Source organism: Hypanus sabinus, chromosome 26 (assembly GCF_030144855.1).
Source record: "Hypanus sabinus isolate sHypSab1 chromosome 26, sHypSab1.hap1, whole genome shotgun sequence".
NCBI classification, from domain to species: Eukaryota; Metazoa; Chordata; class Chondrichthyes; order Myliobatiformes; family Dasyatidae; genus Hypanus; species Hypanus sabinus.
In genome coordinates, this window is record NC_082731.1 from 43,799,919 (window position 1) to 43,816,809 (window position 16,891).

The 16,891-nt window shown below is 42.8% G+C and overlaps 1 protein-coding gene across 1 annotated transcript in view; it reads left to right on the forward strand.

Moving 5' to 3' along the window:
* The window catches only part of LOC132381496 (striatin-3-like), an 84,733-nt gene that overhangs the window by 1,154 nt on the left and 66,688 nt on the right, over positions 1-16,891 (forward strand). The window contains exons 2-3 of the mRNA XM_059950940.1: positions 11,742-11,845; positions 16,626-16,699. Coding sequence (XP_059806923.1) covers positions 11,742-11,845; positions 16,626-16,699 — 178 coding nt within the window. The remainder of the gene's footprint in view (positions 1-11,741; positions 11,846-16,625; positions 16,700-16,891) is intronic.

Sequence of the window (16,891 nt, forward strand, 5' to 3'; positions counted from 1 at the left end):
TCCTGTCGTTTGATATCTTCTATAGGGTGATAAGTGTTCTTAGAAGCCCTAGAGCCATTTTTAAACTGGGACAGAGACCTAAATTTGGAACAGTTAATTCCAAAGATTTTTATTCCCCATTGGTTGAAGCCACCTTGTTACATATAACTGTATTGTAATAATCAGATTTATAGAAGAAAAGGCAATATCAAAGTTCAAGGTAAATTTTATCTTCAGAGTGCATACATACAACACTGAGATTCTTTTTCCTGTGGGCATATTCAGCAAATCTGTAAAACAGTAACTATAAACAGGATCAGGGAAAGAGCACAGAAGACAACTAACTGTGCAGGTGCAATATAAATAAATAACAATAAGTAAGGAGAGCATGAAATAACAGAATAGAGAATACTTAAAGTGAGATAGTGGTTGTGGGAACATCTCAATAGATGAGTATAGTTATTCACTTTTTTGTTCTTGAACCTGGTGGTGTGAGTCCTGAAGCTCTTGTACCTTCTACCTGATGGCAGCAACGAGAAAAGAGCCTGGCTTGAGTGGTGGTGATCTTTGATGATGGACCCCTGCTTTCCCACAATGGTTGGGAAGGCCTTACCCATGAATTACTGAGCCGAATCCATTACCTTTAGTAGGATTTTCTATACTTAAAGGTTAATTTGTGGGGAGCAAGGATAAAGTGAGGTTGCCCTGAAGCAGTGATGCACAGCACTGAGTGGATTTCCCTGACAGGCAACTATGAAGTTATGCAACAACACTCTTACTCAATGTCCATCTGTTTATTGACGAAATGAAAGTTTTTTTACGCTCCTGCGAGCCACCATTTCACAATTGTTGTGGAAGGGGAAGAGAGCTAGGCCAGTGGCCTACTGTTGATCCTGTTGCCAAGGTTAACTAGCGAACATTATCCCAGGATGTGTAGCTTTCACCCTCACACCCTTCCCTCCCGCCCCCCCAAAACACTTCTGTTCTCCTATGGCAGTACCTCCAATAGGCTAAATTTGTTATCCCATATGTATATATATATATATTGCAGCAGCTTAAGTAAAGGTCTCTCTTGAGCAGATAGTTAGGAATGTTTCTTGAATCTCTCTAAACTCTAGTTTTAGCATGTGTTGAAATGAACTTTGGGTCACTAAACAGTAAACTTGTGCTTTATTGTCCTGCTGTTAGCTTTGTTGGTTGACAGTTATAAACGTTCTATAGTTGCCTCAAAATTAGCCCTTCTAGGCATTTTAATACATGTCGTAAGGTTGTCGCCAAAGTGCCGTTCAGCTGGGAGTTACGTAGCTTTTGCTTTTCCTTGATTATCACTGTCTGCAGTTATAATTTTAAGCCTGAATATTTTGTCTGGATTGGAGGTAATCTTGTAGTCAATAACCTGCTGCCCACGATAAAGGTGAATGTCCTCAGTTTGGGAGGTATAGATGAGGCCCGATAGCCGGAGCCTTGGGTCTTCAGGTCTGCTGGGGAAGTCGAAGGCTCAACATCTGTGAGTCTGAGTCCACTGGAGGCCGAAGGTAGCCTGTCCTGGCTTTGGAGGGCTCTGTGTGTGTGCAAGTGGATCGGAAGGAAGAACAGGGTTTGATCTGTTGTTGATGATTGTGTTGTTCTGTGAACATGGTGGCCATGCTGTATTGGTTCCAGAATGTTGGAGCATGATTAAAGGCTGTCCCAGCACATCCTTAAGATTGTGTTGGTTATTAATGTAAACTTGTTTCAAAGTACAAACTTTAAAGTAAGTTTTATTATCAGAGTACATATATGTCACCATGTACAACCCTGAGATTCATTTTCCTGCAGCATACTCAGCAAATCTATAGAATAGTAACTGTAACAAGATCAGGGAAAGATCAGCTGGAGTGCAGAAGACAACAAACTGTGCAAATGCAAATATAAACAAATGGCAATAAATAACAAAAACATGAGATAAAGAGTCCTTGAAGTGAGATCATCGGTTGTGGGAACATTTCAATGGTGGAAAGGTGCATAATTCGCTTTTGTTCAAGGGCCTGTTGGTTAAGGGGTAGATGTGATAAATGAATCTGAGTTCTTTCTAAGTTGCTGCAGTACGTCCATTCTGCCATGTGACACCAAATGAGTGTTGGTCATGTTGTGTTCATCCAGTCAATGGAGAGTATTCCATCATCCTTTCGATATAGCAGGTAAACATGAGTTTATAGAGATGCTTTAGGAGGCAAGAGCTGAGTCATTCGTTGGTGATATTTGGTTTATTCTGCCTCAGGCTCCAGCAGCTGTTTGTAGCTCATTTTTTAGATCTGGGTTCCTCTAATATCATAGAATGTATCCAGTGTACGACCTGAAATTCGTGCTCTTCACAGACATCCAGGAACCAAGGGACCCCATAGAATGAATAATAAGACATCAAAGCCCCAGCCCCCTCCCCTTGAAGCATCACCCCACAATGCAAGCAACAGCAAAAGCTCCCAAAGAAACCATCAAAAATTACAGTCCGTAACCCAGCATTTGGGTATCTCAGATGGGCTCTCTCTCTCTCTCTCTCTCTCTCTCTCTCTCTCTATAGCTATTTGCATTGTGGCCATTACAGAGTTTCCTTTGGATATTTGTCCATAAGAATGATTCTTCATGTTGTTGAAAGGTGGGTTAGCATCAAGCAGCTGAGGAACATGCACAGATATTCCCAATATCCTACTTTATCCCAGCGTTGTGTTAAATGCTAAATGAAGAAGAGCACTTGTATATGCACCTTTCCACCACTGATCATTGTCTCATCTCTAAGTGGAGCGATGATGATGTGCTGCAGAGCTACGTCCTGAAATAGGACTGGCTTCATGCAATGGACATTCAGCTGCAATAATCCTACCAGTCTATCATGAATTCCAAGCCATAGTTTTATAGAGCCAGTAACCCACCTACATCTCCATCTGTGTTTCAGTCGTGAGGAACTTTCTGCCATTTTTTGGTTCTATTTTCAGCAATAGCTTGCATTTTAATTCCCTGATCTGATTTCTTTATCACTTGATCATTACAAAACAAAATTTTACAAAGCTCTTTATACAGAGCAAGTGCTAGAGGAACTCAGCAGGTCAGGCAGTATTTCTGGAGGGAAATGAACAGTCCTGATGTCCATTTCCTTCTACAGATACTGTCTGACCTGCTGAGTACCTCCAGTATTTTGTGTGTTGCCCCAGAATCAGGTTGAATATTATTGGAATATCTCGTGAAATTTGTTGTCTTTGCTTCAGCAGTACAAGGCAATACATAATAGTAGAGGGGGAAATTTTGAATTGCAGTTAAAATATATATATAATAGGTGGTGCAGAAATAGAAGCAAAGAAAGGAGTGAGGTAGTGTTCATTGGTTCACTGTCCATTCAGAAATCTGATGGCAGAGGGGAAGCTGCTGTTACTGAATCGTTGAGTGTGTGCCTTCAGGCTCCAGTATCTCCTTCCTGATGGTAGCAATGAGAACAAGGCAGACCTGGGTGACATGAGTCCTTAATGATGGACACCACTTTTTTGAAGCATTGCTCCTTGAAAATGTCCTGGGTACTATGGAGGCTAGTGCCCATGGGAGCTAACTAAAGTTATGACTTTCTGCAGCTTCTTTTGATCCTGTGCAGTGACACCCGCACCCCCCCCCCCCCAATATCAGATGCTCTCCACAGTATAATTATAGAAATTTGCGAGTCTCTTTGGTGACATACCAACTCTTCTTAGATTCAGAATGAAATAAACTCCTGGAATTCCAGTACCTGCAGTTTCTATTGTGTCTCAGTTTCATAGAGTGATTTACATTAAAGTGAATTAGACAGTGGGAGCAGCCTGTAGGGGTTGGGGGGGTAGTGATGGTGCGTGTCAGCGGCATGATTTACGGAGAAAGAAGGGATGAGAGGAGGTTTTGAGAGCAGCTGGTAAGATGATAAAGTCAAGGGAATTCCAGCAGATTCTATGAAGTGTCTGGGATAAATATCGTCAAAACCGGGGGGGGGGGGGGGGGGGAGTTATGTTTTCGTTATCTGTACATCTCTACATTTTCACCTTGTTCAGACCTCTTGTTCCCTGTAACTTATAATCAGGAGGTTTGGATGATAAAGATACACCATAAGATATAGGAGCAGAATTAGACCATTTGGTCCATTGAATCTACTCTGCCATTTCATCATGGCAGATCTCTGTCAGCACCAATCTCCTGCCTTCTCCCTGTATCCCCTCATGCCCTGACGAATCAGTAATCTATCAACCTCTGCCTTAAATACTCAATGACTTGGCATCCACAGCCGTCTGTGGCAACGAATTCCACAGATTCACCACTCTCTGGCAAAGAAATCTCTCCTCATCACTGTTCTAAAAGAACACCTATTCTGAGACCGTGTCCTCTGGTCTTATTCTCCCCACCATAGGAAACATCCTCTCCACATGCACTTTTTTGAAGCCTGTCAACATTCAATAAGTTTCAGTGAGATCCCCCTCATTCTTTAGAATTGCTGTGAGTAGAGGCCCCAAGCTGTCAAACGCTCCTCATGTGATAAGCCTTTCAGTCTTGGAATCATTTTGTGCTGCATTCTTTTTTAAAAACCAGATGTATTAAACATTAAAGGGCATTTTTATAAAATTAGCATGTATAAATGACTTGGACATTTTATTCCGCCGTGTGTCACCATTCGTGTTCAAGAGTCTAGACTAGGTTAAGTTAATGATCCTTGACTCTGTGAATTGCAGCCAACAGCGATGGATGCCAGTTACCATTTGCAAATGAGAAGGGGCCCAACATATGCTGTGGAGTTTTACACCTTCTTATGCGACAGATGGATGCTAATAACATAATTTTATTTGTGTTACAATTACTGTGCTAAATTGCCTGTGAAGGTACATTGCTGCTTGCAAGCTAGCAGCATGTCTAAGGAAAGCAATTTTTAAATTGTTTTGTCACTATGGCTCAGTCTATATAGTCATTATACAACTATGCAGATAGGCCAGTCTGCAATGGGGTAACTAATTTTACATCTGGGATGCAATCAGATTTTCGAGAAAAGATTCCTTGACTTGTATCTTCTGAGAAGTGTGCATGCTTAGAGACTGAGTTAAGGGTTTATTTGCCTTTGGTTTTTTTTATCGTTTTTTTCACTTATCAATCCGCCTCTTTCTGGCCCTTCAAGCCACGCTGCCCCAGCAACCCCTGACAAACCTGAATAACTCTAACCTAATCATGGAACAATTTACAATGACAAATTAATCTACTGGATACATCTTTGGACTGAGCGGAAACTGGAGCGCCCGAGGACAACCCATGCATTTCGCAGGGAATGCGCACAGAGACTCTGGTATCAGACTTCAGTGGTGAAATTTAATGCAGTATACAACCTGGAATCCTTACTCTTTGCAGACATCGACAAAACAGAGAGAGAAAGATCCCTAAAGAAAGAATGACAGGAAAATGTTAGAGCCCCACAGCCCCCTCCCTTTCCTGGCACAAAACAGCAGCAAAGTATTGACCTTCCCCTATCCCCCCTCACTTGTTCCAACAAAAAGCATCACATTGTGCAGCCAAGGTGCTGAATTATATTGGGTATGAGAGTGTTGTTGCATTATACTTGCAACAGCAAGCCTCCAGAGACCATCAAGAACTACTGAATTGAACTCTGGACTCTGCAATGGCCTGAACTGTATTGGTTAATATGTTAAGGATAACTTTAGATTATCCTTTCAAAAAATGAGTTGCACTTCAAGTTCAGAGGAACATGTTCCACAAGCAACAGTGGTATACATGATCTGATAGTTGAGATACATATGTTGTCTAGAACATCAGAAGCTCCGCTGGTCCACTTTGAATAGTGTCAGAGACTTGCTATCCCCAAAGTTTGTTCTACCAGCTCAATCATTTAAGACTTCGAGATAGGCACATGGATATAATAAAGATGAAGAGTTTGGGCTGCGTATGAGGAAAAGGATAGATTCGTTGTGGAGAATGTTTATTTTGGTTAGTTCTACATCATGGGCTGTGACCTTGTACTGTGGATGCAGACAATGAAGTGAGTGCTCTCTCACTACTTTTCTCTTTTTCTCTACTTATTTAATTTAACTTAATATGTATACTTACTGTAATTTAGTTTTTATTATATATTGCAATATGCTGCTGCCACATAACAGCAAATTTCAAGAAATATGGTGGTGATATTAAATCTGATTCTCAGTACAATACTAGTGTGATGGTCTTAAGTGTTGTGTTCAATCAGAAAATGATTTTCAAACAGATACTTCTGAACTGCAATCGCTGCAGTCCGCAGCCTGTAATTTCTCTCTAAGGCAGGGGTTCCCAATCTGGGGTCCACGGACCCTTCAGTTAAAGGTCTACTGAGTCTCTGTGGGTAGAAGTTAGGAACAGGAAGGGGTCAATTACTCTACTGGATTTTTTTATAGACCACCCAATAGTAACAGGAACATCGAGGAGCAGATAGGGAGACAGATTCTGGAAAGGTGCGATAATAACAGGGTTGTCATGGGAGATTTTAATTTCCCAAATACAGATTGGCATCTCCCTAGAGCAAGGGATTTAATGGGGTGGAGTTTGTTAGGTGTGTTCAGGAAGGTTTCCTGACACAATATGTAGATAAGAAGAGAAGCTGTACTGAATCTGGTATTGGAAAATGAACCTGGTCAGATGTCGGGTCTCTCAGCGGAAGAGTATTTTGGAGATAGTGATCACAATTCTAATTCCTTTACCAAAGCATTGGAGAGGGATAGGAACAGACAGGTTAGGAAAACGTTTAATTGGAGTAAGGACAAACATGAAGCTATCGGGCAGGAATTTGGAAACATAAATTGGGAACAGATGTTCTCAGGGAAATGTATGGCAGAAATGTGGCAAACGTTCAGGGGATAGTTGCACGGCATTCTGCATAGGTATGTTCCAATGAGACAGGGAAAGGATAGTAGGTTACAAGAGCAGTGGTGTACAAAGGCTGTTGAAAATCTAGTCAAGAAGAAAAGAAAAGCTTACAAAAGGTTCAATAAACTAGATAAATGGTAGAGATCTAGAAGATTATAAACCCAGCAGCAAGGAGCTTAAGAGTGAAATTAGGAGAGCCAGAAAAGACCATGAGAAGGCCTTGGCAATCAGGATTAAGGAAAACCCCAAGGTATTCTACAATTACATGCTGAGCCTCTGACAATGATCTTTGCATCATCCACGGGGACAGGAGAGGTTCAGGAAGATTGGAGAGTTGTATGTGTCATTCCCTTATATAAGAAAGGGAGTAGAGGTATCCCAGGAAATTATAGACCAGTGAGTCTTACTTCAGTGGTTGGTAAGTCAATGGAAAATATCCTGAGAGGCAAGATTTATGAACATTTGGAGAGGCATATATGATTAGGAATAGTCAGCGTGGCTGTGTCAAAGGCAGGTCAGGCCTTACGAGCCTGATTTTTTGAGAATGTGACTAAACACATTGATGAGGGTAGAGCAGTAGATGTAGTGTATATAGATTTCAGCAAGGCATTTGACAAGGTACCTCAGCAAGGCTTATTGAGAAAGTAAGGAGGCATGGGATCCAAGGGGACCTTGCTTTGTGGATCGAGAATTGGCTTGCTGACAGAAAGCAGAGTGGTTTTAGATTGGTCATATTCTGCATGGAGTTCGGTGACCAATGGTGTGCATCAGGGATCTGTTCTGGGACCCCTTCCCTTCGTGATTTTTATAAATGACCTGGATGAAGAATTGGAGGGATGGAAAGGTTGGGGGTGTTGTGGTTAGTGTGGAGGGCTGCCAGAGGATACAGCGGGACATTGATAGGATGCAAAACTGGGCTAAGAAATGGCAAATGGAGTCCAACCCAGTTCATTTTGGTAGGTCAAATAGGATGGCAGACTATAGTATTAGTGGAGCAGTGGAGGATGAGAGGTGACCTGATAGAGGTGTATACAATGATGAGAGGCAGTGATCATGTGGATAGTCAGAGGCTTTTTCCCAGGGCTGAAATGGCTAGCATTAGAGGGCACAGTTTTAAGGTGCTGGGAAGTGGGTACAGCGGAGCTGTCAGGGGCAAGTGTTTTACGCAGAGTGGTGAGTGTGTGGATGGGCTGCCGGCAACGGTGGTGAAGGGTTCAGAATTGGGTCTTTTAAGAATTAGAATAGGGTCTTTTAAGAGACTCCTTGATAGGTACATGGTGCTTAGAAAAATAGAAGGCTATGGATAATTTCTAAGGTAAGTACATATTCAGCACAGCATTGTGGGCTGAAAGGCCCGTATTGTGCTGTAGGTTTTCTATGTTTTTCTAATGGTTGGGGTCCAGGACATGAGAAAGGTTATGAGCCCCTTCTTAAAGGAATGTACTTCTGCAGTCTCTGTTATGTGTAGTCTATTGTATTTCATTGTTTTGTGAGTGCTTGCAAATAGATGAATCTCAATTTTGTATATGGTATACATAACTTTGATAATAAATTTGAACTTGTTCCTTGTCCTTGGAATGGACTGAAAGAAGTGTTAGGTGGAGATAAGGCATGGATGAATGTGAAATTGGCAACAGTGTGATATTATTGATATTTTGACTGAAGAAACAGCACATAATCATTCAGTAAAATCACTGAATGATAATATGTTGCAACAAAATGTAAATCTGCGTGCACTGTTTGAATCCTGTGGCTCTACATTATGAATATGAATTATCAGACCCGAAATAAAAGGGCGCTATTCCTCTTCTTAAGCCCCATTGGCCTACTGGAGTATAGACTACCAGCAGCAGCTTGCCAGAGTCCTTTGTCTTGTCTCCAGGTGTAGCCCATTTTCAAAGATCTTCCTGTCCTAGGGATTTAAAGTACGTACGTGCGCAGTATAGAACCCTGAAATTCGTCTTCCTCACAGTCACAAGATGAAGAACCGTAGAACCAACCTGTTCAAAAAAAACACACCAAGCATCACACCACCCCCCCCCATGTGCGGGTGGCAAAAAATCATGCAAGCGACAGCAAAGAGACGAGCCAAAATACAGAGTATAAAACAGAAAATGAATAGGCATATAGTTCAGCTCAGTGTTCATTATCTGCAGGTCACCCTGGTTTAAAGAAAAACACCCAAAAGTAGTAACAAAAAAGAACAACCAGAGCTAGAACTAGAAACTAGAACACATCATAAACCTGAATTAGAGTCCAAATCTATAATCTGTGTCAATTAAACCTTGTGCCATTCGCCGACAGCATCAAGGGAGGGAGAGATAGAGAGAGGGAGCACTCAAATGCAAGAAAAATGGTCTTTTGGGCTTGTGTCAGTGTTGCTGTAGCTCTGGGTTGTTACAGGATGGTGTTGCAAGCCCCCATGCCCAAACATCCTCCTTCCACAGCCAGTCTTGGGACCATCCATGGTAGAGTTATATATAGACGGGTTTGCTTTTAAAGCTGCCCCAGCTAACCAGCAACTTCTTCATGGATTACACCATGTTATTTAAATAATACATTTTTAATCACAGTTTTATCATGTTATCACTTGGCTTATGTAAGTCTTTTGGGAAGAATTGCTCTTAAGCTAATACAATTTAACTCTGTGTGACTGATACCCCCACCAAGAGTATTGACATGGAAGTAAGCACAGTAGTTAAATTTCAAAGGTCAAGGCCTTTGCGGTTTATCATGTTGTTAAGTAAACCTCATGGGTCAGGTGGACATTTAATGATAATTTTTCGCATCGACCACTGCACTTTACTGAAATTTAAATGCTATTTAAGGTCAATTCATGGCTAATGTTGCGGTCATCAACAACCTAAAGCAAGAACTACTTGAGATTTGGAATTTCTATTGGGTTTATTTAGAATCAATAATGACAGACAGGCAGACATACTTTATTGATCCCGAGGGAAATTGGGTTTCGTTACAGCCGCACCAACCAAGAATAGTGAAGAAATATAGCTATATAAAAGCATAAATAATTAAATAATAATAAGTTAATCATGCCAAGTGGAAATAAGGCCAGGACCAGCCTATTGGTTCAGGGTGTCTGACACTCCGAGGGAGGAGTTGAAAAATTTGATGGCCACAGGTAGGAATGACTTCCTATGACACTCAGTGTTACATCTCGGTGGAATGAGTCTCTGGCTGAATGTACTCCTGTGCCTAACCAGTACATTTTGGAGTGGATGGGAGTCATTGTCCAAGATGGCATGCAACGTAGACAGCATCCTCTTTTCAGACACCACCGTTAGAGAGTCCAGTTCCACCCCCATAACATCACTGGCCTTACGAATAAGTTTGTTGATTCTGTTGGTGTCTGCTACCCTCAGCCTGCTGCCCCAGCACACAACAGCAAACATGATAGCACTGGCCACTACAGCCTCGTAGAACATCCTCAGCTTCGTTCGGCAGATGTTAAAGGACCTCAGTCTCCTCAGGAAATAGGGATGGCTCTGACCCTTCTTGTAGATAACAGTGCCCAGTCTTTGACCAGTCCAGTTTATCATCCGTTCATATCCCCAGGTATTTGTAATCCTCCATCATGTCCACACTGACCCCTTGGATGGAAACAAGGGGTCACCGGCGCCTTAGCCCTCCCCAGGTCCACCACCAGCTCCTTAGTCTTTTTCACATTAAGCTGCAGATGATTCTGCTCGCACAATGTGACAAAGTTTCCCACCGTAGCCCTGTACTCAGCCTCATCTCCCTTCCTGATTCATCCAACTATGGCAGAGTCATCAGAAAACTTCTGAAGATGGCAAGACTCTGTGTTGTAGCTGAAGTCCGAGGTGTAGATGGTGAAGAGAAAGGGAGACAGGACAGTCCCCTGTGGACCCCCAGTGCTGCTGACCACTCTGTCTGACATACAGTGTTGCAAGTGCACGTACTGTGGTCTGCCAGTCAGGTAATCATAATCCATGACACCAGGGAAGCATCCACCTGCATCACTGTCAGCTTCTCACCCAGCAGAGCAGGGCGGATGGTGTTGAACTCACTGGAGAAGTCAAAAAACATGACCCTCACAGTGCTTGCCGGCTTGTCCAGGTGGGCGTAGACACGGTTCAGCAGGTAGACAATGGCATCCTCAACTCCTAGTCGGGGCTGATAGGTGAACTGGATGGGTGGAATTCTTGACAAATAATCTAGAGAGACACTTAAATCACAATCAAATTCTTAGTCAATATTCATTAATCACTCCTGTTCTTCTAGGAATTGTAATCCCAACACTGCATTGAAGGATCTTTTTATTAACTCGAAGTTCAAAAGTAAATTTTATTATCCAGGTATATATACAAACCTGCGATTCATTTTCCTGAGGGTATGCTCGTCAAAACTATCAAATAGTACCTATAACTGGATCAATGAAAGATCAGCCAGAGTGCATAAGACAAAAAACTGTGCAAATGCAAGTATAAATAAATAGCAATAAATAACGAGAACATGAGAATGCAATAAAGATTACTTAAAGTGAGATTATTGGTTGTTGGAACATCCCAATGGATATGCAAGTGAGTGTAGTTATCCCCTTTTATTCAAGAGCCTGTTGGTTGAGGGTAGTAACTGTTCTGAGACTTTTGTACCTTCTACCTGATGGCAGCAGATTTTTCAAATGGTCATTTAGAAATTCTGTTTGGTTATTTTGAGGACTTGCTGAACATGTTATTAAAATAAAACAGCAAACTGTTGAAATCCAAATCATAAAAATTGCTGATGTTATACAGCAATTTACTTGAATTCAGAGAGCCATATGCTTCTCAATAGGTTCATAATTTTTATTGTAGTATGCTTTACCATTACTTCAGTGATAATTGGGTTTTATTATTCAGGCACGTGTATCCTTTCTCCAAGGAGAGAGAAAAGGTCAGGAGAATCTTAAGAAGGATTTAGTCCGGAGAATTAAGATGCTTGAATATGCCCTGAAACAAGAAAGGTGAGTTGTAATTTTTCTGTCTCCACCCTTCCCATTTCAAATCATGTGAGATGACACATAATTGCTTGGCTTCCTCTTTCATATAGACAAACCATTTTACTATTTAATCCTTCTGGCGCTGTAGTCTTCCATCCTTTCACGGACTTAATTTTTTGTTCTTTGCTTCCTTTCCCCATTACTTTGCAACTTTCAACTTGTTTACATTTGACTTTTCCCAGTTCTGATCAAAACTAAATGACTTGAAACTGCTCTGTATTTCCTTCCCACAGGTGCTGCCTGGCCTTTTAAACATTTCCTGTTTTTTTTAAAAGCTAAGCTCAGTTTATGGAAAATGATTAAAAATAACCCAAATAGAACTTGGAAAAACTAGGAACTATTGAGTTCCATATAATAAAAATGATCAAAATAGTTTGTCTTTATATCAAGCACGAATATATATTGTTGCGGCAGAAAATAAGTGAACTTGTATTGACTAATCAAATAGAACAATTCTTCTGTGGGAATAGGTATTTTCTACATTTAAGGATTTTAATACTTCACTTTGGCTAACTCATCTCAGAAAGAATTGTGAGTGACACACGCAGAATGCTGGAGGAACTCAGTAGGCCAGGCAACATCTATAGAAAGGAACACTGTACTGCTGCGCAAAAAGACCCCAAGAAATTTCATGACATTTGAGTGTTGATAAACCTGATTCTGATATGGGTCTCTATTGTGAACTGAGAGTAGAAAGGGAGCAGAGAGAGGGGAGTCATGGTTGGGAAAAGGGGAAGGAAGAGGGGAGAGAGCAGGAAGCACCAGAGATACATTCTGCAACGATTAATAAACCAATTTTTTGTAAATCAAATAACCTTGCCTGATGTCTTAGTCTGGATGTGTCTGCATAGAACATAGAATAGTACAGCACATTACAGGCCCTTCGGCCCACAATGTTGTGCCTCCCATATAACCCCCCTTAAATTCCTCCATATACCTGTCTAGTAGTCTCTTAAACTTCACTAATGTACCTGCCTCCACCACTGACTCAGGCAGTGCATTCCATGCACCAACCACTCTCTGAGTGAAAAACCTTCCTCTAATATCCCCCTTGAACTTCCCTCCCCTTACCTTAAAGCCAAGTCCTCTTGTACTGAGCAGTGGTGCCCTGGGGAAGAGGCGCTGGCTGTCCACTCTGTCTATTCCTCTTAATATCTTGTACACCTCTATCATGTCTCCTCTCATCCTCCTTCTCTCCAAAGAGTAAAGTTCTAGCTCCCTTAATCTCTGATCATAATCATAACCAGACAGCATCCTGGTAAATCTCCTCTGTACCCTTTCCAGTGCTTCCACATCCTTCCTATATTGAGGCAACCAGAACTGGACACAGTACTCCAAGTGTGGCCTAACTCGAATTTTATAGAGTTGCATCATTACATCGCGTCTCTTAAACTCTGTCCCTCGACTTATGAAAGCTAACACCCCATAAGCTTTCTTAACTTAACCCCTATCTACCTATGAGGCAACTTTCAGGGATCTGTGGACTGTACCCCCAGACTACCAAGTATCCTCCACACTACCAAGTATCCTGCCATTTACTTTGTACTCTGCCTTGGAGTTTGTCCTTCCAAAGTGTACTACCTCATTCTTCTCCGGGTTGAATTCCATCTGCCTCTTCTCAGCCCACTTCTGCATCCTATCAATGTCTCTCTGCAATCTTCGACAATCCTCTACACTATCTACAACACCACCAACCTTTGTGTTGTCTGCAAACTTGCCAACCCACCCTTCTACCCCCACATCCAGGTCATTAATAAAAATCACAAAAAGTAGAGGTCCCAGAACAGATCCTTGTGGGGCACCACTAGTCACAACCCTCCAATCTGAATGTACTCCCTCCACCATGACCCTCTGCCTTCTGCAGGCAAGCCAATTTTGAACCCACCTGGCCAAACTTCCCTGGATCCCATGCCTTCTGGCTTTCTGAATAAGCCTACTGTGTGGAACCGTGTCAAATGCCTTACTAAAATCCATGTAGATCACATCCACGGCACCACCCTCATCTACACGCCTGCTCACCTCCTCAAAGAACTCTATCAGGCTTGTTAGGCACGATCTGCCCTTCCACAAAGCCATGCTGACTGTCCCTGATCAGACCATGATTCTCTAAATGCCCATAGATCCTATCTCTAAGAATCTCTTCCAACAGCTTTCCACCACAGACGTAAGGCTCACTGGTCTATAATTACCTAGATTATCCCTACTACCTTTTTTGAACAAGGGGACAACATTTGCCTCCCTCCAATCCTCCGGTACCATTCCCATGGACAACATAAAGATCCTAGCCAGAGGTTCAGCAATCTCTTCCCTTGCCTCGTGGAGCAGCCTGGGGAATGTGCTGTCAGGCCCTGGGGACTTATCCGTCCTAATGTATTTTGACAACTCCAACACCTCTTCTCCCTTAATATCAACATGCTCCAGAACATCAACCTCACTCATATTGTCCTCACCGTCATCAAGTTCCCTCTCAGTGGCGAATACCGAAGAGAAGTATTCATTGAGGACCTCGCTCACTTCCACAGCCTCCAGGCACATCTTCCCACTTTTATCTCTAATCGGTCCTACCTTCACTCCTGTCATCCTTTTGTTCTTCACATAATTGAAGAATGCCTTGGGGTTTTCCTTTACCCTACTCACCAAGGCCTTCTCATGCCCCCTTCTTGCTCTTCTCAGCCCCTTCTTAAGCTCATTTCTTGCTACCCTATATTCCTCAATAGACCCATCTGATCCTTGCTTCCTAATCCTCGTGTATGCTGCCTTCTTCCACCTGACTAGATTTTCCACTTCACTTGTCAACCATGGTTCCTTCACCCTACCATTCTTTATCTTCCTCACCGGGACAAATTTATCCCTAACGTCCTGCAAGAGATCCTTAAACATCGACCACATGTTCATAGTACATTTCCCTGCAAAAACATCACCCCAGTTCACAACTGCAAGTTCTAGCCTTATAGCCTCATAATTTGCCCATCCCCAATTAAAAATTTTCCTGTCCTCTCTGACTCTATCCTTTTCCATGATGATGCTAAAGGTCAGGGAGCAGTGATCACTGTCCCCCAGATGCTCACCACTGACAGATCTGTGACCTGACCCGGTTCGTTACCTAATACTAGATCTAGTATGGCATTCCCCCTAGTCGGCCTGTCAACATACTGTGACAGGAATCCATCCTGGACACACTTAACAAACTCTGCCCCTTCTAAACCCTTGGAACTAATCAAGTGCCAATCAATATTAGGGAAGTTAAAGTCACCCATGATAACAACCCTGTTCTTTTTGCACCTTTCCAAAATCTGCCTCCCAATCTACTCCTCGGTATCTCTGCTGCTACCAGGAGGCCTATAGAATACCCCCGTAGAATAACTGCTCCCTTCCTGTACCTGACTTCCACCCATACTGACTCATTACCCACCATTTCTGCAGCTGTAATAGTATCCCTGACCAGTAATGCCACCCCTCCTCCCCTCCCCCCATCCCTTTTAAAGCACTGAAATCCAGGAATATTGAGAATCCATCCCTGCCCTGGTGCCAGCCTTGTCTCTGTAATGGCCACTATATCATAATTCCATGTATGTATCCAAGCTCTCAGTTCATCACCTTTGTTCCTGATGCTCCTTGCATTGAAGTACACACACTTTAGCCCTTCTACCTTACTACCTTTATACCCTTTATTCTGCTGCTCTTTCCTCAAAGCCTCTCTATATGTTAGATCTGGCTTTACTCCATGCACTTCTTTCACTGCTCTATCGCTTCGTGTCCCATCCTCCTTGCAAATTAGTTTAAACCCTCCCGAACCATGCTAGCAAACCTACCTGCAAGGATATTGCTCTCCCTTGAGTTCAGGTGCAACCCATCCAATCTGTGCAGGTCCCACCTTTCCCAAAAGAGATCCTAATGGTCCAAAAATCTAACACCCTGCCCCCTGCACCAACTCCTCAGCCACGCATTCAACTGCCATCTCCTCCAATTCTTACCATCTCTATCACGTAGTACTGGCAGCAATCCTGAGAACGCCACCCTTGAGGTCCTGTTCTTCAGTCTTCTGCCTAGTTCCTGAAACTCACACTTCAGGACCTCATCCCTCTTCCTGCCTATGTCGTTGGTCCCAACAGGTATCATGACTTCTGGTTGTTTTCCCTCTCGTGCCAGGATGTCATGTACCCGGTCAGAGACATTCCGGACCCTGGCAATCGGGAGGCTACAACCATGCGGGTTTCCTTCTCACGTCCACAGTATCTCCTGTCTGCTCCCCTGACTATAGAATCTCCAATGACGAAAGCTCTCCTCTTTTCCGTCCCATCCTTCTGCACCACAGGGTCAGACTCAGTGCCAGAGGCCCTGCCACCGTGGCTCACACCTGGTCGGTCGTCCTCACCGACAGCATCCAGGACGGTAAACTTATTATTCAGGGGAATGGCTACAGGGGTGCTCTGCATTACCTGTCTACTCTCCTTCACTACCCCCCCCCCCCCCCCCCCCGGACTGTCACCCAACGCCCAACGACCTGCTTCTGTCAGCCTAGGTGTGACTACCTCCCTGTAGCTCTCATCTATGACTGCCTCATTCTCCCTTATGAGTCGAAGCGTAGCCGGATGAGCAGCATCCGAGCCGCTCTTCTCCCCCCACCCCCGTCCCTGGCACGCCTTCTATGCCACCCATGTTTTCATTCCCTTAAGTTGGATGTTGTATAAATGTCTCACCTATTTAATATTAGACATTTTTTGTTTCAATTTTTCTTTTCTAGGACGAAGTATCACAAGCTGAAATATGGAACTGAACCAGTCCAAGGTGACACAAAGACAGATGCACCTGAATCAGGTACTGGAGAAAGTATGCATCTTTTATTATGAACCAATTAATACAGTTAAAGATGCTCTTATATAGGTGAAGTGATCTGTAAGCTTTTTTTTGGACCTAAAATAAGGAAAACTGTTCCAAGCCATTGAATAGTTAATGCTGAACACTCTCTCTGTTCTCTGGCAGTGTCATTGCCACATTCTCTAGAACTAT